The sequence below is a fragment of the Podarcis filfolensis genome (assembly GCF_964270895.1).
Source record: "Podarcis filfolensis genome assembly, chromosome: 2".
In the NCBI taxonomy this organism is placed as follows: Eukaryota; Metazoa; Chordata; class Lepidosauria; order Squamata; family Lacertidae; genus Podarcis; species Podarcis filfolensis.
The window spans coordinates 1,049,430-1,071,594 of NC_139605.1; the positions used below are offsets into that span (position 1 = coordinate 1,049,430).

At 55.5% G+C, this 22,165-nt stretch overlaps 3 protein-coding genes across 13 annotated transcripts; 2 read left to right on the top strand and 1 right to left on the bottom strand.

The window, feature by feature from the left end:
- Positions 1–47: 47 nt before the first annotated feature.
- Positions 48–12,190, bottom strand: BRD2 (bromodomain containing 2). Of its 10 annotated transcripts, none has more exons than XM_083600819.1 (13): positions 11,698–12,188; positions 6,122–6,422; positions 5,563–5,650; positions 5,084–5,221; positions 4,768–4,909; positions 4,406–4,617; positions 3,923–4,297; positions 3,112–3,240; positions 2,751–3,005; positions 2,322–2,548; positions 1,799–2,112; positions 1,130–1,252; positions 48–1,033 (listed from the first exon to the last, which is right to left on the bottom strand). In XM_083600819.1, exons 4-13 carry the CDS (start codon positions 5,192–5,194, stop codon positions 903–905), a joined length of 2,019 nt encoding a protein of 672 aa, XP_083456945.1. In that variant the 5' UTR covers positions 5,195–5,221; positions 5,563–5,650; positions 6,122–6,422; positions 11,698–12,188; the 3' UTR covers positions 48–902. The 10 variants fall into 10 exon arrangements, with proteins under 10 accessions (XP_083456945.1, XP_083456939.1, XP_083456946.1 ...); XM_083600813.1 differs by having other exon boundaries at positions 2,751–2,927; positions 11,698–12,171; XM_083600820.1 differs by lacking the exon at positions 11,698–12,188 and adding an exon at positions 11,330–11,524.
- Positions 6,429–11,687, top strand: LOC310757260 (uncharacterized protein). Of its 2 annotated transcripts, none has more exons than XR_014545059.1 (2): positions 6,429–7,799; positions 11,530–11,687. XR_014545059.1 is itself a non-coding variant. In XM_083602552.1 (2 exons), exons 1-2 carry the CDS (start codon positions 8,698–8,700, stop codon positions 11,543–11,545), a joined length of 543 nt encoding a protein of 180 aa, XP_083458678.1. In that variant the 5' UTR covers positions 8,690–8,697; the 3' UTR covers positions 11,546–11,670. The 2 variants fall into 2 exon arrangements, 1 of the variants encoding a protein (XP_083458678.1); XM_083602552.1 differs by lacking the exon at positions 6,429–7,799 and adding an exon at positions 8,690–9,224 and having other exon boundaries at positions 11,530–11,670.
- A 3,849-nt stretch (positions 12,191–16,039) lies between the features above and the next one.
- On the top strand, positions 16,040–21,543 carry LOC310754144 (class II histocompatibility antigen, M alpha chain). Its single transcript, XM_083595688.1, has 5 exons — positions 16,040–16,190; positions 17,510–17,767; positions 17,991–18,272; positions 18,379–18,507; positions 18,809–21,543. The coding sequence occupies exons 1-5, from the start codon at positions 16,106–16,108 to the stop codon at positions 18,811–18,813; spliced, it is 759 nt and encodes a 252-aa protein (XP_083451814.1). The 5' UTR covers positions 16,040–16,105; the 3' UTR covers positions 18,814–21,543.
- The last annotated feature ends 622 nt before the right edge of the window (positions 21,544–22,165 follow it).

Sequence of the window (22,165 nt, forward strand, 5' to 3'; positions counted from 1 at the left end):
TCTGTGCCCAGCGCTGCCCTCTTCCCCACTCAATCCACACCAGCCTGTATAATATTTTTTTTTATTTACATGTTTAAAGAACCAGAAGGCTTAACATACAATAAGATGAAACAGAGCCCTGGAAGGTGGACATGGGCAAGGGGAATAAAAGGAACAGTAGAAAAAAAATATACAGTCAACATAAAAAAAAAACCTCAAGCGGGCTGCCCTCCCCCCTCAACCAGCCTCCCTTGAGGGGCGAAGAACATGCTGTCTCGATTTTGCCCAGGGACGTCAACGGTCGCACTCACTCCAGATCCCAGGGAAAGCCACCGACGGGAAACAAAGAAAAATAAATAAAGGAACCTCTTGAGTGCCTGCCAGGGGGAGTGTCAGAGGAGGAGCTTCTCCCCACAAGAGTCTTGTCTCCCCCTCAGGGCTCCAAGTCCAAGCTGGCGGGGCACAAACACCCCAGCGCAGTTCCTCGCCCGCAACCTGCCCATCCAGGAACGGAGCGTCACAAAACCAAAACTTGCTAAATGCTTTTATAAAAACCACAAGTTTGTTTCCTAAGATTCAACCAAAACAGGAAAACACTGCCCCCCCAATTGCTGCCCCCCACACTTGCTGGAGCCAACTGTACAGAGTCGGGGTGCCCCATGCCACAGCGCAAACACAGCAGGGCCAGCTCTCGCCCCAGGGCCCCAAGGGGGGCGGGACGACAGGGAAGCCGCCAGCCAGCCGGCCGCAGCCCTTCCGCCCCGGGCGCCCAGCTGGAGGGGGGGTGGAGGGGAGCCCGCTCGTCCGCCTGTGCTGCTCTCTTGCCAGTTCTGGTCCTGCAGAACCTCTTCCGAGCAGGCTGCCATCGCTGGCCAGCCACCCCCCGGCGGCTGATGCTGCCGCTGCCACCTCCACCAGCCTGCCTAGCTGGAGTCAGAGTCACTTGTGTCCGAGGAGGAGGAGGAGGAGCTGGAGCTGCTGGAGTCGGAGCTGGAGCTGCTGGCGCTCAGGCGGGAGACGGCCACTTGCTGCGCGGACTCCGGCTTCTCGTTGGCTGCACAGGGAGAGAGAGAGGGCAAAGGTGGTGAAGGATGCCAGAGGGTCAAGGACAGGAGAGAAGCAGGCCCAGGAATCAGAAGCCAGGGCTTACTTTTCTTGGGGGGCTTCTTAGCAGAGTTCAGCTGCCCGCTGACGTCCTGCAGGCGCTTCTCCAGCTCCCGCTTCTTCTCCAGGGCCAGCTCCTCCTTCGTCTTGCCCACTGGCTTCTTCAGGGCTAGAAGGAAGAATGAAGGAAGGAATTTACTGGGGAGCTCCTCTTCCCCTTGCGCCCTCATCCAGCTCTCATTTGGGACAACAGGAGGGCAAGCACTACCCAGCTCCACACAAGGAGAACTGCTTCTCACACCTCTGGCTGACACCCCTGAACACCTCCATTATCCCTTTTCAGAACATGGCTGCAAAAATCATTACAGCGGTACCTCTGGTTAAGAACTTGGTGGGAAGGGAAAGCCCACCAAGGGGGTCTTCATGAAGATCCCCATCCCCAAGCAGGGCTGGGGGTTGAGCTGAGGCCCCCCAATTCTCCCGGTTTCCCACTGGCAGGAATCCCTGGGGTCATGGGGCGCCTGGCTAGGGAGACCCCGCCCCTCCCCTTCCAGCACCGCTTATTCCCCAGTCTCCCTGCTGGCAGTCTGCAGTCCCAGATTATCCGTATGCATTAGGACTCATTGCCATTTTACTGAATACCACCATTTAGCAGCCAAGCCCAAACCCAAAAGTCCTGAAGGGATGCATCTTGCCTCCCATCGCCCCCACTCACTCTCGCTGTAGGGCTTGCGAGGCTTCTTCCGCAGGCAGGACAGGACGTAGCGCTCCAGCTCCCGCAAGGTGGAGGGCTTGAGGGTCTCGAAGTCGATCTCGATCTCCTCGGGGTTGGAGTCGCGCAGGGAGGGCTCCCGTGACTGGATGATGTGCACCACCCGGCCCAGCTTCTCCCCCGGCAGCTTGTTGATGTCCAGGCTGAGCTGGCGCTTCTCGTCGTACGTCATGGGCTTGCTCTCCTCCTCCTCCTCCGAGTCGTAGAGCACAGGGGCCGGCAGAGGGAGGGCCTTGGCGCTGGCCTTCTTCGGGTTCCTGGGGAGGGGAGACATGCCTTAGAGCCAGGGGCCCCACCGCTTGCGCACTGGGCGGGACCCAGCCAGCGGCAGCTGTCAGGCATCTTGGCTTGTTCTACAAGGAGTTCGCCACGGTCGATCCGCCGGGGAAAGAGAGTCATCAGCCAGCTGCTCGCCCTGCTCTCCCCACCCCGACCCCATCGCCGCGCACTCGCTTGCCCCACTTACTTGCCACCACTACTGCCACCTCCTCCGCCGCTGCCGCCGCCTGCCTTCTTGGACTTCTTGAGCTGGGCCTGGTGGGGCCGGGCCGCCTCCTCCTCGCCTCCCGCCTTTCCCCCTTTCCGCTTCTCCAGCTTCTTCTTCTTTTTCTTGTCCTTCTTGTCCCGCTTCTTCTTGGGCTTGGAGACCGGGCCTTGAGAGAGGGCCGCCAGCTGTTCGTGCACTGCCCGCAGCTGGGGAGGCAAAAGGGACACGGTTAGGGGGCTCCCAACCCCACCAACCGCAGGCGCCCTTTCCTCAATCCATGGCCGTGATCAACAGTGGCTCAAAGCCACTTCGGGGGGGGGGGGGAAGAGTGTTGCTCTTGTTCTGGGGTCTCACTTGCAGGCTTCCCTGCAGGGGGCATTGCTTTGGCCCCTGCTCTCTCTGCCTCACCTGTTCCTGGAGCTCAGCCAGCCGGTTGGCCCGCTCCTCCTCCGAGTCGGAACTCTCCTCGCTGTCCGACGAACTCTCGCTGCTGCTCTCGTCGTCATCCCCCTCCTCTTCCTCTTCGTCGTCGTCATCATCGTCGCTGGAGGAATCGTCTGAGGAGGACTTCATCAGGAGGCCCGGCTGTGGGAGTGACGTGGAGGGGGGGTTGATGTCTATGGGTTCATCTGGCATCTTGGCATAGCTGAACTCGAAGACATCCTGCGGGAGAGCAGCAAAGGCTCGAGGTCTGCTACTGAGGGGCCGGGTCATGGGGGGGGGAGGGAGGAAGAGCTACTGGCCTCTGTCTTCTTCCCATCAAACTCACCTGCAGCTTCCGAGCCATGGCCACCACGTCATGGTCAGGGGGGTTGTACTTGTAGCAGTTGGAGAACATCAGCCGCACGTCAGACGCAAACTCCTGGGCGTCACAGTACTCCCGGTTCTCCATCTTGCGCTGAAGCCACAGAAAAAGAAAAGGAAACCGAAGGTAGGTAGGTAAAAGGGGAGGATCATGAGCTTTGCAACACACAAGGAGCAAACAAGCCCCCCAAGACTGGTGTTTTGTTTCTTTTGTTTGCCCTTATGACTGCAGAAAGTCACTTAAGACACACGTGGCCAGTTCACGCTAAAAACCAGTGAGACTTGGGTGGGGTCTCCCCACCGCTGCTTGCCCTACTCAAGCCCTGCTTTGCCTGCCCTGGCATTGTCACATGACTCCCCTCTGCCATGCACCCATGCTCACTCATGTTCCTATGGCCTCTCTCCTCCCCCAACACTGACTGCAAAGCCCACTGGGGCGGAGATTGCAGCAGATATAAAGAACCTGTTCAACGGCTGGCACTGAAAGGTTAGCAGAGGGCACGTTTTCTACCTGGAACAGAAACACGCATTTCACACTAGGTGGCCCCTTTAAAGAATAGTAAGGCCACTCATACTGCCAACAAATCTATTTAACCTAGATTGTGGAAGCAGCTGCTTGTATAGCGAACATGAAAGACGTCAGCAGATTTTTCCTAAAATCCAATGCACACAAAAGACAACCATGTTCTGGAAGCCCCCCTCTCCTGTGCCCAGGAGTCCCCACCTGCTGCTGCTCCTCTCCCCTTCTTCTCTGTGGTTGCCAAGCCCCCGCCTACCTTGATGGTGCTGAGGTCCATGGGATGCTTGATGATCTCATGGTAGTCGTGGAGGCCCAAGGCGGAGGCGTCGACCGGCTTGTAGAAGGGCCAGGCGTAGGCAGCGTGCTTCTTGGAGACGAGCTCCTTGAGGATGCCGTTGCAGTACTTGAGCTGCTCCGAGAGCTTGCCCCTCTTGGAGGTCTGGTGCTGCTGGGAGTCGGGCAGGTCTTTGCGGGGGGGCTTGATGGGGCGCCCGCTCTCCCGCCGGGCCGGGATCTTGGCTGCCTTCGTCTCCAGCACGGCTGCGGAGGGAGAGGACTCTCCGCCGCTGGTGGCGATGATGGCTGTGGGGGTCGGGGTGGTCGTGTCCGCTTTCCGCTTCACTCCTTTCTTCTGTTGGGGGGCAAGAGCACGCCTCCAAGTCAGACTGGAGGGGGAACCCCAGACAAATCCACAAGGCCCCCACCCGCCTCCCTCGGCTGCCAGCTCACAGAGGCTCACCTTGGCCACCGGCTGCGTTGGGGCAGGCACCGCCAGCACCGGCTGGGAGGTAGCAGAGGAGTGCAGCGGCTTGAGGAGAGGTGTAGAGATGACTGACGGGTGAGGGATGTTGATGACGGTGGTGGGGATGTCTGTGGGGTAGAGCTGGGCGTGGGACACGGAAGAGATGGCCGGCACTTGCTGAGCAGCTGCGTTGGCTGCTGCCAGGAGTGCTGGAGGGATAAAAAAGAGTGCCTCTTTGTTAAACTGGAGGCAGCCTGCCCCAGACGGCCCCCAACTGGAGCAGAACGCAAGCAAGCCAGCAGGCACCCTAGCCTCTTCCGCCCCAAAGCCCACCCACCAATCCCCTCTCGCGCCATTACCTGCAGCCCGAGAGGCCCCCTTCTTGTGGCTGTTCTTGGCCACGGTGATCACAATCTCCTGCTCCTCCTGAGGCATCTGGGCCACCTTCTGCAAGAAGATCTTCTCCAGCGTTTGAGCCATCAGCACAATGTCATCTGTGGGCTACACCAAGAGAAGCCGTGACCAAGGCATGAAGTTGTCAGCAGGCTGCTCTGCAGTCTGTCTATGCGTCCTCGTCACTTGGAGACATTTCACACGCTTGGGAGTCTCTCCCCCCCCAAACCCCTCCCTCACAATCTATGCAACCACTTCCCTGACATTCCAGCAAACCCTCACCTTGTTGTAGATGTAGCAATTGGTGAACATGGTGTTGAAGTCCTGCATGCACTCGGCTGAGCTCCAGTAGTAGTTGTTTTCCAGCCGCCGCTTGATGGTGCCCATGTCCATTGGCTGCTTGATGATCTTGTGATAGTCCTGGGAGCAGAGAACAGCAAGCAAACCCACATGGTCACTCCAAAGAGCATGGCACACAGGCCGCACCGACCACAGGGCTACCCAGGCTCCTGCTCAACACCACATCCAAAGGTCCCTGGCCAAATGCTGGCTACAGGAGGGGAAAGGGCAGGGACTCCTGCGCAGCCTTGCAAAGAGCAGGAAATAAATGCTTCTCAGCTTGCTAGGCCAAGAGGGGATTCTCGCTTCTTTCCCTGGGGTGCAGAAAGGGTGCCTTCTGTCAAGGGACTAAAAAGCACCACCTCAGCACCCCTACTGTGCACAAAGAAGCTAGGCAAGCATAAACCTAGATGGATTTTTACCTCTGGGCGTTAACTCCTTAGGTGCCACAGGCGCTGGCCTTTAATTTGGGGGTCACTTGATGTCTTCTACAAAGTCATGGATGGGAATCTGCAAAACGCATTCAGGGCACAAGATTAGATTTGGGGCAGCGTGAGAGCGCAAAAGCGGCTGTATTGTCTCATCCATACCTTTGTAGGGGACATGGGGGGGGGAATCAGAGGAGCTGCTCCAGGTGAAATTCCTGGCCAAACCAACAGCCTTAAGATTGTTTGGGGAAGAGACGCAGCTGAGCTCAAACTCAGGAAACAGGAGACAACAGGCACATTTCCCTCAGTATGGAAAAGCCTTGCCTGCTGATTGGGGTGAGCAACCCTAGGAGCTCCCCAAAACACCTTGAATTTTAGCAGCCCAGCTTAATAACCCAGAAAGACTAGCTCAGCACACCTGATACAAACAAGAACCTTGGTTCATGGGATGAGGCAGGAAGCGATCCAGTAACCATAGCAACAAGGGCATCATTAACACAGCAGAACCCTCACGCCCCCAGCCCCCCCACAAGGCAAGGAGGAAGCTCATTACCGGAAGACCCAGCTTGACGGCATCCACCGGCTGGCGGAAGGGCCAGGCGAACTGGTGCTTCCAGAGGGCCTTCATCACCACTTTGTGGAGGTACTGCAGCTGGTTGGTGACTCTGCCCGGCTTCTTGGGGTTTGAGACCTCCGGAGGGGGAGGGTTGGCTGGGGCCAGCTGAAGGGCCGGGACGGAGGCCATGGTGGGGCTTTCGAAGCCCTCGTACAGAAGCGACGGCTTGCGGATCCGCTTCCCGGGCGCAGACTCGACTGCCAGACCCACCAGACCTGCATTGCCCTCCCCAAGGATCCTGCAAGACAGGGAGAGAAGGGCTGTTAAGGCAAGAGCCGGGGTCTGCTCCGATTCTGCGTTGGATTTCGCCACCTACTGCACTCTCCTCCCTCACATGAGCCAGCAAGTAGAACATGGAGGAGGGTAGCATTGGCCCGCCCCCACCTGTGCAAAAGTGCACAGAGATGCCCGTTCTGCCACCTCTTGGAAGAGAAACACCAAATTACATCCCTAAGCGCAGCAAGGCATCGAAGCCAGCTCCCAACAAGACCCAGGGGAAACTCCAGAGACCAGGCTGAGCCATCTGCACCCACTCCCCCCTTGAACCTCAGCACGCTGGCATTTCCAGATTGCAACACTACACTTGCTGCCCACAAAAACACTCCCCCTTAAAGTACCGTCATGAAGACCAGTAAACAGGAGGGTGTCGCAGGAATCCCACCAAGGCAAACTAGGCACACTCCCGAGAGCAGCGACAACATCTTAAAACAGTTCCAAAGATGCCCAGGATTGGTGTTTTGAATCAGAGAACAGGGACTCTTCCCCCAGGACGAATGAGGGGGGGGGGGGTAAACATCTGGGAAAACAGAGACACCAGGCTTCCTCCATAGTCAACATGCTCATAAGATGAAAAGGACAGAGTGCATTGCCAGTTGCCATGGTGCTGCCCAATCAGAGCGAGGGAGACAACAAAATGAATGGCTGACCAGGCCTCCACACAATGGGGCCAGCCAGTTGGCAAGGAGCAGTTAAGCCAAGGTGGGTTCTGAGTTGAAAAAACAATGGGGGCCATTGCAGAATTCTGATCTGTCTCCTGGCCCACAGATCCAGCTGCGGCACATTCTGAATACAGAGCCACGGATTCACAGGCTGCTGTCTTAGTGCACTAGGCCAGCGTGCAACAGTAGCTGCCAACCCATCACCCAGGACACCTGCGGCTCCACCACCAGCCCTGGGAAATGAGTGTGTTGGTAAACAGAGTGAGGGCATCAAAGGGCAGCAGCCCTGCCACCCCGGGAGAGAGGAGTGCTTCACAAAAGCCTGGCTTGCCCCCAAGGCATTACAGGGTCTCATGACAAGACAGCTCCCAATGCTATCATTCCCTTCACGGGCAACTCAAATCCCTTTAAAGTCATCCAAGTAATTCACGCAACTCATTGCTGCGGGGTTTACACCAGTGAATAACGGGGGGGGGTTGAAATAAGAGGGAAAAGAGATGGCACTGGAGCTGCAGCACTGCAAACGCTCCCCAGAGGAAAGACGGGCGACGTAAAATGTTGCTAAGCAATGGCGACGTCCAACGTTTCTCCTTTCCACACACGCAGGCAGGGAAGCCTCCCGCAAGTGGCACCGCGAGTTCAAAAGCGACGCCCGTCATGTGACACAACACAGCCAGGTATGCTCGATCAAGGCAGGCAGGCAGGCAGGCAGGCGCGCGCGCGCAGGGCTCGCTGCCCCCCCCGCCCCGGGCGACCCCCGATCCCCTCTGGCCCGGCCGCCCCTTCTCCCCCTCCCCCGGCGCACTCCCGATTACGTACTTGCCGTTGGGGTTCACGTTCTGCAACATGCCTGCAGGAGCGGCTCCAGCGCCAGAGGCGGCAGCTCCTCCCGGGGGCCCGGCTCTCTCCCGGGACGGTCCCGCTCCAGCCGCCGGCGCCTCCGTGGCCTCGGGGAACCCCCCCACTTTGCTCGGCGGTCTCGGCCTGGCGGGGGGAAGAAAACGCGCTCGGCGCCTGGCTCAGGGGCGCATCGCCGCCGCGCCTCCCCCCGCCGAACCGGAGGCAGGCGAGCTCGGCTACTGCAGGGCCCCCATCGGGGAGGGGGCCGCTCGCCCCTCCGCCGCCGCCGCCAACCACTAGGCGCAAGAGCTAGGAAAATGGCGGCCTTTGCAGCGGCAGGACCCCGAGGCGGGGCGGGCGGGGGTCCCTCCGGCCAGCCCCCCGCGCAGGGGCGCCGGCAATATAGGGCGCGCCCGTCTCCGCGGAGGCCGCCGCGTCCGGAGGCGCCGCTCCCCCGGCGAGTCGTCGCGGTCCGAGGCGCGGATGGCACTGGATTGTACTGGGATTACTGGCCGCACTCCACCTTTGCTCTCCGCCGCGTAGGTGGGGGCGGATGTTGTGGGGGGAGAAGAGGACGCTACGGAAGCCGGGAGGAGGGTCCGCCGAGCTGGCGCCTACAGCGATGACCGGCGATTAGGGGGCCGCCCGGCGAGGATGGATCTGGATTGAGTCCGCCCACCCTGCCCGGCACTCTCTTCCGCTCCCAGGCCAGGATCCTTCCTCCGCTCCAGCGAAATGGCGCCTCTCGGCCTGCCCCCGACCGCCCTTATAGAGACGCTCCCCGCGCTCCCATTGGCCCGCAGAGCAGCTGACATCACCATCCCGCCAAGCCACGCCCCTTCGCCGGCTCGGGAGAGCCCTCTGGGCGGAGGAGAGGCCGACGCCGGCCGCCCATTGGGCGACTTCGCCATCCATCACGCTCCCCCTTTCCGCCTCCTGTTGTGCGTCCCCGCTCCGTCGTCCCCGACAGGCGGCTCGCGCATTGGACGGCTCTGCCATTCGTTGCCTCCCGATTGGCCGCCCTGTCACGTGGGGGCGGGGCGGCGGTTGGGAAGCGGCCGTTGGTTGTTGTGGTTCTCTGCTCACCGCGGGGGGAAGGGAGGGGGAGAGAGGCAGCAGCGCCATTTTGTGGCAGCCCAGAGAAAGCAGGGCGCGGAGAGGGCGAACAATGAGCCGCGGCGGCGGCTGGACCGAGCGGCCCCCCAAGCCCAGAAAAATGTCCTCGCCCTTCCTAACCCCGCACGGGCAGAGCGGCCGCGAAAGTGAGGGCAGGGCGCGTTTAAATAAAAAAGGGAGAAACATTGTCCCTCAGGTCGTTCTTCCCGCCAAAACAAGAGCCCCTCACAGCGACACAAGAAAAGCCCCGTCGCCTCAGCGCAGCAGCCCGGGATCGAGGGGCGAACCCCTCACAGTGGGGCGGAAGCACCCGAGTCACACTCCAAAACGCCGCCTGGAGAGGGGGCCCCACAGCAGGGTCCAGGCGCCGCCGCCACGGCGGGCCCTGCGCGCGAGAAATGGCGCCCTGGCCGCCCAAAGTCCCCACTTCTCCCCCTCGCGCGTCACAGTTTGCACGTGAGAAACGAGGCAGGAGTTCAAGGCGCCGAGAGAGAGGGGGCCTTGAGGAGAAGCCAAACCAGCCGCAGAGCTTCCTTTAAAAAAGCGCCCCAAGGCTTCACAGCAGTGGCCCTGTTTTGCCTTGCCAGGGGCGAAGGTCAAGTGCCAGAGTGGAGCCCGGGCCAGACCCGCCTTTGAAGGGGCAGCCCCTCTGCACTGACCGCCACCAGTCAGGGGCCTATCGCTTTCGCCCACGAAGTCCTGTCCATAGACAAAGCGGGGCCAAAGGGTCCCCAAGGCCCAACAGAGAAACATTTCAGCCGGGGGGGAATGGGGGAGCCAATTTCAGAGCCCTGACCCCTTGGAGCAAGTGCCTGGCCTGGAGGACAGCAGGCCCCTTCCTGGGAGGCAGGCTGGCGTTGGCCTCCACCCCTGGGTGTGGGGTGCGTGGCCCCATGGCACGGTGTGGTGGTGGTGCTGGCAGGAGCCCCCCACCCCAGGCAGGGGCCATGCCGGGAGCCTCTCTGGCCGCGCCTGCCTCCTCCCTGCTCAATGGCTTCCCTTCTCCCGAGGGCGTGGAAAGGGGGCCGGTTGATCTAGGGGGCAGGTCCCAGGGTGCTTCTCTTTCCAGGCAGGGATCTCTCTCTACAGCCAAGGACAGAAATAAGGAGGCTGTTGCAGCTGCAGGGATCCACCAGCCGACTTCCTGAGTCCAATGGAACTGGGGGGGTCAAACTGGTGGCATATCCTCAGCCCCCCCTTTTCCTGGATTGTTCTGGAAGGAGAAGCAGGGGACGGTCCTTTGAGATGAGTCACATCCTGGCGCAAAGGCCAAGCGCCACTTTGGGCTGGAAGGAGGCTTCTCCCTCCCGCTGGCCTGTGAACAAAAGGGGGAGAGGCAGCACCCCCCAGCCCCAGCCGCCCCACACGCGGGGCTCAAGAGGCCTGTCCTGCCCCTGTGTGCCATGCTCCTCCGCAGGCTGTGCTTCTCTCCACAGCGGCCATTTTGCAGGGGCACCCAGAGCCTTCCAGCTGACAGCCTCCAGAAAGGGGAGAAAACTGGAGGGCTAGCGAAGGAGGGCAGCGCCAGATCCTGCCCCTTCCTCCTTTTCCTCCGCCAGCCCCATTGCGCTCCCGCCCAGCCCTATTCCAGCGAGGAGGCCTCTTCCTCCTCCTCCTCCATCACCAGGCAGGAATGACACAGCACATTCACCGCAGCCATTTTGGAGGCGCAGGGAAGCATGCCAGGCAAAGCCACCCCTCGCCCACCATGTCTGAAATGCTGTTCAAGTACTGTCCCCACTCACCTCCCTGCTTGCGCAGGGGACACACACACACACCCCTCCAGCAGCCTCCAGTTTCTGAGATTATTGAAAACGCCCTTCTCTCACATAGCCCTGCCTAAAAAACAAGAACCCCACATTGATATTCTTCGCTCCTTTCAGCCCAGATCCTGCTTCTTCTGAATCGCCTGCTTAGGGAGACTGCCTGGCCTCCCCCACGTGGCAACTGGGGGCTTGGAGGGAGAAAACAGCTCAAGGTCAAACAAAGGCGGATGCCAAGGTCAAGCCCACCCTCTGCTGCCCAGGACACTCTCCCAGGCACCCCCAATATCGCGGGGGGCTGAGGGCTCACGTCCCCCCTTCCCAAAAGATAGCCCCACCCCTTTCCTTTGCAAGGCAGCCCCCCAAACACCCCCCTTTTGCTTTAAAAGACGAACAATCCCCCCAATGCAAGCACACACACCCCGACTTAAGCAAGGCAAAGAGACGCCCCCCAAGCCCCCCCCCATCATTGCAAAACAAAACCCCACCTGTCATATTGAGATTTACCCCAATTCCTAGAAGCTTCTGCATCATTGTAGCTTTAAAGAAGCCTGGAATGAGCCACAAGACAGAGGGGGGGACACCTCTCCCCCCCTCTTCCGAAGACGCCCCTCCTCCCCCCCACATAAAAAAATGGGGGTCCCATTGTCAGGTGCCACGTGACAGCCAACTTCTCCCTTCATTTCAGGCAGCTGGCCCTTTAAACAGCCACCGCCCGTCGCCGCCTCGGATTGGCCAGATTGCGCCACCGGAGGCGGGAGCAGGGACTTGAGTGGCAGATCCCTCTCCTTCCCCATCCCCCAGCCAGCCGAGCCTTCACTCGTCCAGACGTGTCACGTGGGCAGAAAGGACTCACCTCATTGGTCGCCATCGGGAGAAGGAAGAAGGCGGGCGACCTTGACGGCCCCGGTGCGACGAGGCCCATCCTGATTAAATTCCGGCCAAACTTAGGCCCCCGCGACGTGACAAAGTAATAAGAAATAAAACACCCATTTAAAAAAAAAAAAATTCCCCTCAACGGTCGCTTCAGCTGCCATGGCCGGGCGGGAATCCGAAGTGACGCCCACGTCATCGTCTCCCGATTGGCTCCCCGCCGTCACGCGACCGTTCCATCAGAAAAATGCCCGGATGATCCTTCAAGGGGGGGGGGGTCAATCTATGAGGCGATTTTGCCCGTCCGCCGAGAAGAAAGCGCCAAACCGGTGGAGGGAGAAAAATAACCCGCCTCGTCGAAGCCGCCTGGCGGGGGGTCGGGATCGAGCGCCGCCCCCTCCCCCGCCGAGGTCTCGCTTTGGGGGTGAAGTCAGCATGGCTCCCGCGACGCCCGGGGACGGCGACTGCGCATGCGCCCCGCTCCTTCCCCCACTCTTCCCCCTCCCGCCCGGGGCGCATGCGCGCTGGGGCTTCGCTGCGGCGCGGGTCCCTTTCTGCGCGGTGGCGCAATGGCGCGGGGAAGGAGCGAGGGGAGCCCCGGGCACGGCGCATGCGCGGGAGCAGGCCAGCCCTTTCTCTGCCTGGTGCAGCTGTTGCCGGAGGGCGAGTCCCGCGCGAGCTCGCAGTTCCAGGAATAAAGAACGCTCTTTCCTTTCCCTGCACTTATGCATGTGCGCGACTGCAGCACGAGTGCCTGCTCTCGCCGTGCGACAAATGCGGAGTTGAACTGTGGAACTCCCTGCCACTAGAGGCGGCGCTGGCCATCACCCTGGAGGGGAATTAGACAGATATAGAGGAGGGAGCTAAGGCTAGAGAGGGCTCCTGGCCAAGAGGGCCCAGCAGCAGTGGCCAAGCAGATGTCCCGAGAGGGAAGTCCAGCAGCAGCAGCAGCCACCTGCTGCTCTCCTCCGGGGTAGACTGCCTCTTACAATGGATGTCCTAGCTGAATTTTATTATTACGGTCACAGACCAGATCCGGCTCACTTACAATATCAGGGAAATCATAAAACACAACAGGAATGCATTGAATTGCAATTGGGTATAACAAAGACAATACAGTTAAAAATATATATTAAATCTTGATCACTAAAATATAACCCAAAATTGTCATTTAAAACCTTAATCGTTTTGGTAGTTCCCTGAGTTTTATGGCAGTCGGACAGAATTTGGCCACCCTTAGCGTGATCTCTGGATCCTTGTCCTCTACCAGGAGTTTTAGACATTGAAGTTCGGACCCATTTGGAGATTTTGGTATAACAGGCGTGATAAATAGCGAGCGTATATCCCCGTAGAAACGGCAGCGTAACAAGGCATGAGAGACGGTTTCTACCTCCATCAAGCTGCAGGGGCAGACTCGTTCCGCATATTATGGTTTACCCTCGAATCTGCCCTGCAATAAGGCAGATGGCAGCACGTTGAATCTCGCGAGGGTGAACAATCGTCTGTATTTAGGTATTTGTAATTTTGATGTCCTCTTCACTGTGATCTGTTCATTGCAGGGGGTTGGGCTAGATGACCCTCGGGTCCCTTCCAACTCCACAAATCTATGCCGTAGCCACCATGGCCACAAATTTGTCTCATCCTGCCCCCTTGAAGGCCCTCTGAGTGGGTGGGCGTACGGCAGCCCCGCTAAAATCGAAGGCGGCTTTTAATCAATTTGCACCCATCACTCAGCGGTTGCCTTAATTTCTCTCTGTCCTCCCGCTGCACCCAGGCACAGAGGATTTGGGAGAATTGTGCCAGCGAGGGGTTGGTCTAGATGAGCCCCAGGGTGCCCCCAGTCCGCCTCCATCATATCGGCCAATCCATTAATTAAGGAGGATCTTGTTTTTATTCTTCCAATTCATCCATATCAGTCTCTTGGCCACAATAAGGGCACGTGGGATTCATTTCCGCTGTCAACTTCCACACGACGGGTATATAATTCAAAAGAATGTTTTCTTCTTAAAATCTTAGCTTTTTCCCTGCACAGTCATATAATTGATATATAGCCCCACACTTTCTCCCCAAAAATTCTCTGTAGGAAAATAGGTTTCAAAGAGCAGATAAGAAGATGAGGAAAGGGCAACCGGTTTGGGTTTTCTTGCAGGTTTCCTCTTGGAATAATAATAATAACATAATAATAATTTATTATTTGTACCCCGCCCATCTGGCTGGGTTTCCCCAGCCACTCTGGGCGGCTTCCAACAAAGATTAAAAATACATTAAAATGTCACATATTAAAAACTTCCCTGAACAGGGCTGCCTTCAGGTGTCTTCTAAATGTCAGGTAGTTGTTTATCTCTTTGACATGTGGTGGGAGGGCGTTCCACAGGGCAGGCGCCACCACCGAGAAGGCCCTCTGCCTGGTTCCCTGTAGCTTTGCTTTGCAAGTTTACATCGCCTCTCAACAAGGTCCCTTATGGGGCTTCTCGGGAGTAAGTTGCTAGGAGGTTCGCAGGGCAGGCGGCTTGGGAATTTCCCCTAGCACACTTCCTGTTCGTGACTCATTGAGTCTTTTATAACAGGCGCACACAGACAGGGCCTGACAAAAAGGGAAACTCCGAGAAGGGGACGGGGAAGTGAAAGCGAAACTCTGCCCCCGCCCTGAGCCCCCTGTGGTGGATTTCTATAGGGATGTGGGCAGGGGATGGGGGTCAGAGCTTGCTGGAGCCAGGCAAGATCTCCTTTTGCTTGTCTGCAAAAATCCATGGAGGATAGAACCTCCAGCGTCAGAGGCAGTATAACCTCTGAATGTCAATTGTTGGGGAACAATGGCAGGTAGGGAGTGGGGGGTTCCTGTTTAGCTATGGTCCCTGGAGCTCCTTCATCCTTCTTCATTTTCCTGTGTGATGCCCCAGATCACACCCACCCACCCACCGATTCCTGCATTTGCAGGTGTTGAACTATAGGACCCTGATTTATAGTGACCCTTAATTCTCCCATGGTTCTATGATCTATTATTTATTTATCATTAAATTTGTGTGCCGCCTTTTGTCCATGCATTTCAGGGCAGTTTGCAGCATAAAAATGTGACATTAAAAACCCCCACAAAATATACAATAAAAAGAAGAATGAAACAATAACCCCCTCCCACAAGCACATGTGAAAGTTTATGGGATGTTAGTCAGCCCAATGCTTAGGTGGAAGAGGAACGCTTTCGCCTGGTGCCTAAAGGTGTCTAATGAAGGTGCCAAGCAAAGTTCCTTGGGGAGAGCATCCCACAAACAGGGAGCCACTGCAGAAAAGGCCCTGTTCTCGTGCCCATTTAGGGGGCACAGAAAAAGAGGGGACCAGATGAGCAATGCAGAGCCTGGGTTGGTTCATAGGGGGAGAGGCAGACTTTGAGGTGGGGCAGGATATAATTATTATTATTATTATTATTATTATTCACTGAGGAACAATTTTTTAAAAATTTTCTGTTGCATGAGATTTTTCAACTGTTCTTATATGTTCTTTTCAATGTCATTTTCAATGTTACACATGTCATGTTCAATGCTATATAAGTCACTTACACATTTATACTCATATTGTACTACTTTGGCTATGTGTTTAATAAAATATTGAATACTTGCATTGTGAAAAACAGATTATGGTGAAAAGTGGAAAAATGCAAAAAAACCCCAACCCTAGAGCTTACAGAACAAAACCAACTTCAGATACAAAATCAGCACGTTGAAATTAGGTTAGAACAACTGCAGGTGTCAATCCAACAAAAAATTTGTTCCCCAGTGAATAATAATAATAATAATAATAATAATATTTATATTATTTAATATAATATATATTTATTTATTATATATATTATTTAATTATTTTATTTATATTATATTATATTATTTATATTTTTTATTATTATTATTATTATTATTATTATTATTATTATTATTATTATTATTATTATCCTGAGCCATTCAAGGCCTTATAAGGCAAAACCAGCACTTTGAATGTGTCCCAGAAACTAATTGGCAGCCAGTGCGACGTTCAAACCGTTTTACCCTGGTCAGCAACCTGGCCACTGAACCATCTTCAGAGTGATCTACGGTTCACTGGGAGCTTTTAAAGAGAGGTCAGACGGGCCCTGCGTCGGGGATTTCTTAGCTGGGGTCCCTGCATCTGCATGGGGTTGGGCTGGATGACCCTCCGGGGTCCCTGCGATTCTCTCCTCCCGCAGCCTAAGCAGCCCGTCGGCGCTCCAGAGCCGAAACCCGGCAGCCTCTCCCTGGCAACTGATGACGACGAAGCGCAACGAAGCCCCATTGGCTGCCTGGGAGAGGCATTCCCCGAAGCTGCTGCGAGTCGGGGGAGCTCAGCTGTGGGGCTCGGAGATTTGCTGTGGGCCAGCGAGGACGATGGGTCCCGGGAGGTGCAACTGGGGTCTGGCGGCCCTGGCCTGGGTCTGGGGGGCAGCGGCGGCTGCAGCGGCCGAAGTGCGAGGTACAAAAATGCGTCTCCCTATTTCCTGCCTGCGCGGGGTGTCAAAACGAAGGTGGGGGGTTTTGGGGGGCAGGTGGGGGGCTTTCAGGCTGTGTGCTTTTCCCTAGCCCTGGCGAGTTCTTACGAGCGGGCAGCGAGCCTCCCTTGGCAGCGTCCGTGTACTTGCTAGCATTTGCCAGGCGGAAATTCAACCGGTGCAGCTATCTCTCCCTCTCCTCCACCCCGCCCCAAACTCTTTTCTGGGGGGTCTGCAGCCCCCCACCCAGAAGATGCCGGCTCCTCTGGGGCTTCCAGGTGACCTTGGCTCGCTAGAGAAATGCCACCCCGTATTTATTTATTTATTTTTAAATCCCTTTCAAGTTTCACTTTTGCAGTTAAACTGGGGGGGGGGGGAGAGACTTCCGGGCAGCCTGTTGGTGTGACTTGAACTCGGATCTGACCCCCGTGTGCACACTCTCGACTCACAGGATTGGAGAGTTGGAAGGGACCATGAGGGTCATCTAGCCCAACCCCCTGTGAAGGCACAGTTGTTTACAGCGTTTTTCCAAATAATACTACCAATAATAATTTTTTATTTGTACCCCGCCCTTCCCGGTTCAAAAACCGGACTCAGGGCGGCTAACAACCAATTCGAAACACTTAATTATAAAAGCAGCATAAAATACAGTATAAAAACATGAATAACAATAAAATTCAAAAAATCAAAAATCAATTAGATAATCCCCAGGGCTAGCTGGCTGAATTGGTCCTACTTGGGCCAGCGAGGAGGCCAGGGGAGAATTAGCTGTGGGGTCTCAGAGTGGTTGATCTTCATAAAAGGGGAAGGAGAGGGAAGAAAAGGGAAATAAAAGATCAGGCTGAATTCAAATTAAAGGCCGGGTGGAATAGCTCTGTCTTACAGGCCCTGCGGAAGGAGGTTAAATCCTGCAGGGCCCTGGTCTCCTGGGACAGAGCATTCCACCAGGTCGGAGCCACCACTGGGAAGGCCCTGGTGGAGGATAATAGGTAACTTCCTTAGGGCCCGGGACCTCTCAACTATGTAAATAGTATTTTGGCGCCTAGTTTCCCCCTCTCTCCCCCATCCCCTAATAATCCCAAACCCCCATAACTGAGGGGGCTGCGGAAGGGGGAGGGGCAAATGGTGTTCGGGGGGGGGGGAAATGTGCTTCAGAATCCCCTACTTGCATTGAGTGGAACTCGAACCCGTGTCCCTGAGATTATGAGCCTCATTTTCTACTGACTGAGCTATGATTTGGGGCAGCTTCCTATCTCCACCTTGATGGTGGCGGTTGACCAATCTCCCTCTTTTTCTTGTCCAGTGGATCCTGCCCACCTGTTTTCTGAGGTCTACCTGTGCCAGCAGGATTCCCTGCTCCCTGAGATGGTCCAAACGCTGGACAGCGAGGAGCTCTTCTGGTTCAACTCCTCGGAGTCCGCCTGGCACGCCCGCCTCCCCGATTTCCAGCCAGGGGTGCGGACCCGGACCCCCGAAAGTCACATCCGGGTGCTGAACCAGCTCTGCAACGACGTGCTGAGCAACTTTTCATACTATTTCGCAATTATGCCGGAAGCGAAAGGTGAGGGGGGGTTTCTTTGCCTTGGGGGGAGGGAGGGAGGGGGCCACCAGAAACTTCCTCCAGCGAGGAATTGTAGAATATATGTTACAATAAAAAAAACAACTACGATAAAAATAATAATGAGTAAAATTAAAAAATGCAAATAATAATGTAAGTAAAAGGATAGGGAGCCACCACTGAAAAGGCCACGTTCTCAAGTTGCCACCCTCTGCCCCCTCCCCAGGTATTGCTCAGGTGAAGGTCTTCCCCCTGCAGCCGCTGCAGATGGGCCAGCCCAACACGCTCGTCTGCTCACTGACCAACCTCTTCCCTCCGGCGGCCGAGGTCACCTGGACGTACCAAGGTCAGCCCGTGACCCAGGGGGTCTCCACCCCTCCAGCAGTCCCTGTGGAGGACCTGGAGTTTGAGCTCTTCTCCTATTTGGAGGTGACCCCCCAGGAAGGAGACATCTACAGCTGCAACGTCAAGAGTCCCCGCGACACCTTCAGCATCCAGACGTTCTGGGGTGAGGCCCTGCTCTCTCCCCCTCTCTCCCCGCACCCTGCCCCGAATGACCCTTGTGATCTCACCCCCCCGACTAACCCTCTGTCCCCTCTCCCTCCCTCCTGCAGTCCCCCAAAATCCCGTCCCCTCAGAGCTCCTGGAGAACATCCTGTGTGGCCTGGCATTTGGGGTTGGCGTCCTCTTTGCCATCGCCGGTGTGGTCCTGGTGGCAGTATCCTGCAAGTGCGACAGCACAGGTAGAGCTGGAGGAGGCCCCCGGGCCCCTTGGGGAAGGAAAAGGCTGCAGCTCTGGGGCAGGTGGAACCAAAGGCTTGTAGGGTTGGAAGGGGTACCCCCGAGGTCATCCATCCCAACCCCCTGCAAGGCCGTGGGGTTCCCTTTTCATTCATCTGTTTCCTTGCTGGGCAAAATGTGTACGCCGCTTGACGTGAAAGATGGCAACCATCAAAGATTCCTGCATTGCGGCGGGTTGGGCTAGATGACCTTTAGGGGTCCCTCCCTCCAGTTCCGTGATTCCACGACATTTCTCTTTTCCAGAATGAAATCCCCAGAGTCGACCTGAAGGAGGGATTTGGAGGAGAAGGAGCATCACCTTTAAAGTCACCCCTCGCTCCCCCCCCCCGGTGGGAACTGCCCCTCGGTGCCAGAATCTCTCTCTCTCTCTCTCTCTGTGTGCGCCCATTTGCATTCAGTGAGCCTCGAACATCTGTCCGCCCTGCTTTGGTCACGTGTCTCCGTTGGCACTGGCTCCCGGCAGGGGTGGGAGAGAGTCCAGTCTGTGAACCCGGAGAGAAACTGCTGCCAGTCAGTGTGGGCAGTCCTGGGTGAGGCGGGTCAGTGATGTGAGTGAGCTTCTTCTGTTCCCGTTAAAGTTATTGCTGCAAGAGAAGCAGTGGGGTAAATGAGGGGGTGGAAGGAGCAGAGGAGAGGAGCCCAGCCAGGTTTGGATGAAGCAGGGCTGGCTCAGATCCCACTTCTGACACCGCTGTCGCACCAACCCCACTGCTAGCGCTGGCACTGTTGCTGCTGGTTTGTCATGGCCTTCGGCTAGAACAATAAACTTACATAGACTGAATATTGCTAGCCCCACAACCATCACTCACCCCAATGCTCACGTCGCCAGCACCACCACTCCTGCTTCTCCCAGCTATGAGTCTTTCTCGCCATATCTATTTTCTGGCCCATCAGCACCCAGATTTTCCGCCGCTCCCAGGGGAATGAGAGACCTTTCTGGTCTGCCAGTGGCCCTTTAACAGGACCTTCTCGTGGAGGTACAGAGATCATCACCTGCTAATTGCTGTGGCAGGAGAGGACTGTAGCCCCCGATTCTTCATTAGGGGCAGCTGGGCCCTGCAGTGCAGTTTTTCTTCTGTGTGCGTGGCAGGGCTGAGCCCAGGCACTTGTGAAACGATGGTGCCTCTGAGCGTGTTGAGAGAGCTGTCCATTACAGCAAGGAAGTGCAGTTTGTCCCTTTTCAGCTTGCAGAAGGCAGCTGCAGTATTTCTGGGCAGAGGTGATCCCCAGAACCCCTCTCCCTTTTCTACGTTTTAGCATCATAGACTCATAGAAGGGACACCAGGGTCATCTAGCCCAACCCCATGCAAGGCAAGAATATTTGGCCCAATGTGGGTTTCAAACCCATGACCCTGAGATTGATAACAACAATCACACATTTTTATTTATACCCCGCCCTTCCCGGTTCAGAAAACCAGGCTCAGGGCGACTAGCAACAAATTTAAAACAATTGATGCAACAAAAAACAGCATATAATACAGTATAAAACATGAATAACAATAAATTAAGAATTCAGAAATCAATTTAGGGGGGAAATCCATCCAATAAACATTAGATGATCCCCAGGGCTAGCTGGCTAAGTTAGTCGTTCTACCAACTGAGCTATCGGGGATGTGGAAGCACAGGAGATTTTTTGGGGGGGGGAAGCGTCACTACCAGTTGAATTTCTGCCCTTTCATACAGCAGCTATGGGGAAGGCTTGAATAATCCCCAGGACTCGCCTACCTTGCAGGGTGGTTGTGCTGGACAACATGATAAAAAGGCAGTGGGCATCTTCTTAGTTTTAAAAGGCGGGGGGAGGCTGGGAGGCCCACGCAGGACTAAAGAGGCATTGCAACTTTTAAAAGAGGGAGAGCAGAGAGGTGGAAGGAGCAAAAAAAAAAGGTGGGGGGATTTGTTTTGGGGGGGTTGTTTTCGGATCTTACGGATGCTGCACCTGCAATTGTTCCTGCTCAGCGATGTGTCCCTTTCCTTTGCGTTCCTGACGCCGGGTGCAAGAAGGAATTGTTGCCAGGGGTGCAAAAAAATAAAATGGGGAAAAACAAAAAAACCAGATTTTGGAACTATTCTTTCGCGTCCTTCCTGGCGATGCAAGCAGGAATTGAGGCAGAAGGCGGGGGGGTGGCTTTGGGGTGGGGGGAATCCGTGGGGGGGGTCAGGGCCAGAAAGATGGGGAGTGAGTCCATGGAAGGCGCGTTATTCCCTGCCAGGCAGAATTCCTCAGGTAGAGCGTAGAGCAGTGCTGGGGGCGGGGCTTGGTGAGGGGGCGTGGCATGGGGAAATAGAGCAGGGGGAGGGGCAGGCAGGTACAAAATCCGTAGCGTTTTCTTTTTTAAAAAAATAATTTTTATTGAAGTTTTTATGTGTTTTCCAAAGTACGTGCATTGTGTCTCTTTTTTTTCCAGTACGTGGGGGGTGGTGGTGACAAATTTGCAAGGGACTGCAAGATTGTCTCCTCCACTTTGATCTTCTTGCATGGGGGCGGCGGGGGGGGGAGGGACGCTTCTCCCCTGTCTCAAAAAAGTAGCTCCACACACACCTGCACTTTTTGTTCTTTGTTTTTTCCTGGCCCTGCTGTTCTCATGCAACAACATGACCAGGCTGGAAGATTTGGGAAAGCTTCACTTGTGGGGGTTTCTGTTTATTTTGCAAAAAAAATAAATGCCCTGGTTCCAGCTTATTTAAAGAGTTCTGCTTTACAAGTTGTTTAAAAAAAAATAAAAATGAGTGACTTCATACTGTATTCGCAAGGAGGATCAATAAAATGAATTTATTTCTTCTTCTTTTTTTCTTCTTTTTTTTACTATTTTCACATAACAAATTATCCCAACAATTATATTTTCCCCCTCCCTCCCCCCTACGACTTCCCTCAGTTCCTCTTTCTGATTTATTAACAAATATTGTTCTCTGCTAAGTAAAAATATCTAAGTTATAAATCTATTATGTTAACAAATAAATTTGTGTATGTTTATTCGAAACCTGCCAAGGAGTCCAACTCATTTTGTTGTTTCTTTAAGTACTTTGTAAAAGGTTCCCATTCTTCTTTAAAGTCACAGTTGTCCTTGTAGCGTGGTTTGTGCGTCAATTTTGCCAGTTCCGCATAGTGCATCAGTTTCTCTTGCCACTGTTCTTTTGTCGGGATTTCTTAATTCTTCCATCCTTGTGCTATTAAGACTGTTGCCACCGTTGTCACGTACATAAATATGTTCTTCATCTTCCTTGGCAGGTCTTTTCCTACAATCCCTAACAGAAATGCTTCAGGCTTTTTTTACGAATGTTAATTTGAACATTTTCTTCAACTCATTATAGATGGTAATGGGACGCGGGTGGCGCTGTGGGTAAAACCTCAGTGCCTAGGGCTTGCCGATCGCATGGTCGGCGGTTCGAATCCCCACGGCGGGGTGCGCGCCCGTCGTTCGGTCCTAGCGCCTGCCAACCTAGCAGTTCGAAAGCACTCTTAAGTGCAAGTAGATAAATAGGGACCGCTCTATAGCGTGAAGGTAAACGGCGTTTCCGTGTGCTGCACTGGTGCCGGTTCGCTGGAGCAGCTTCGTCACGCTGGCCACGTGACCCGGAAGTGTCTCCGGACAGCGCTGGCCC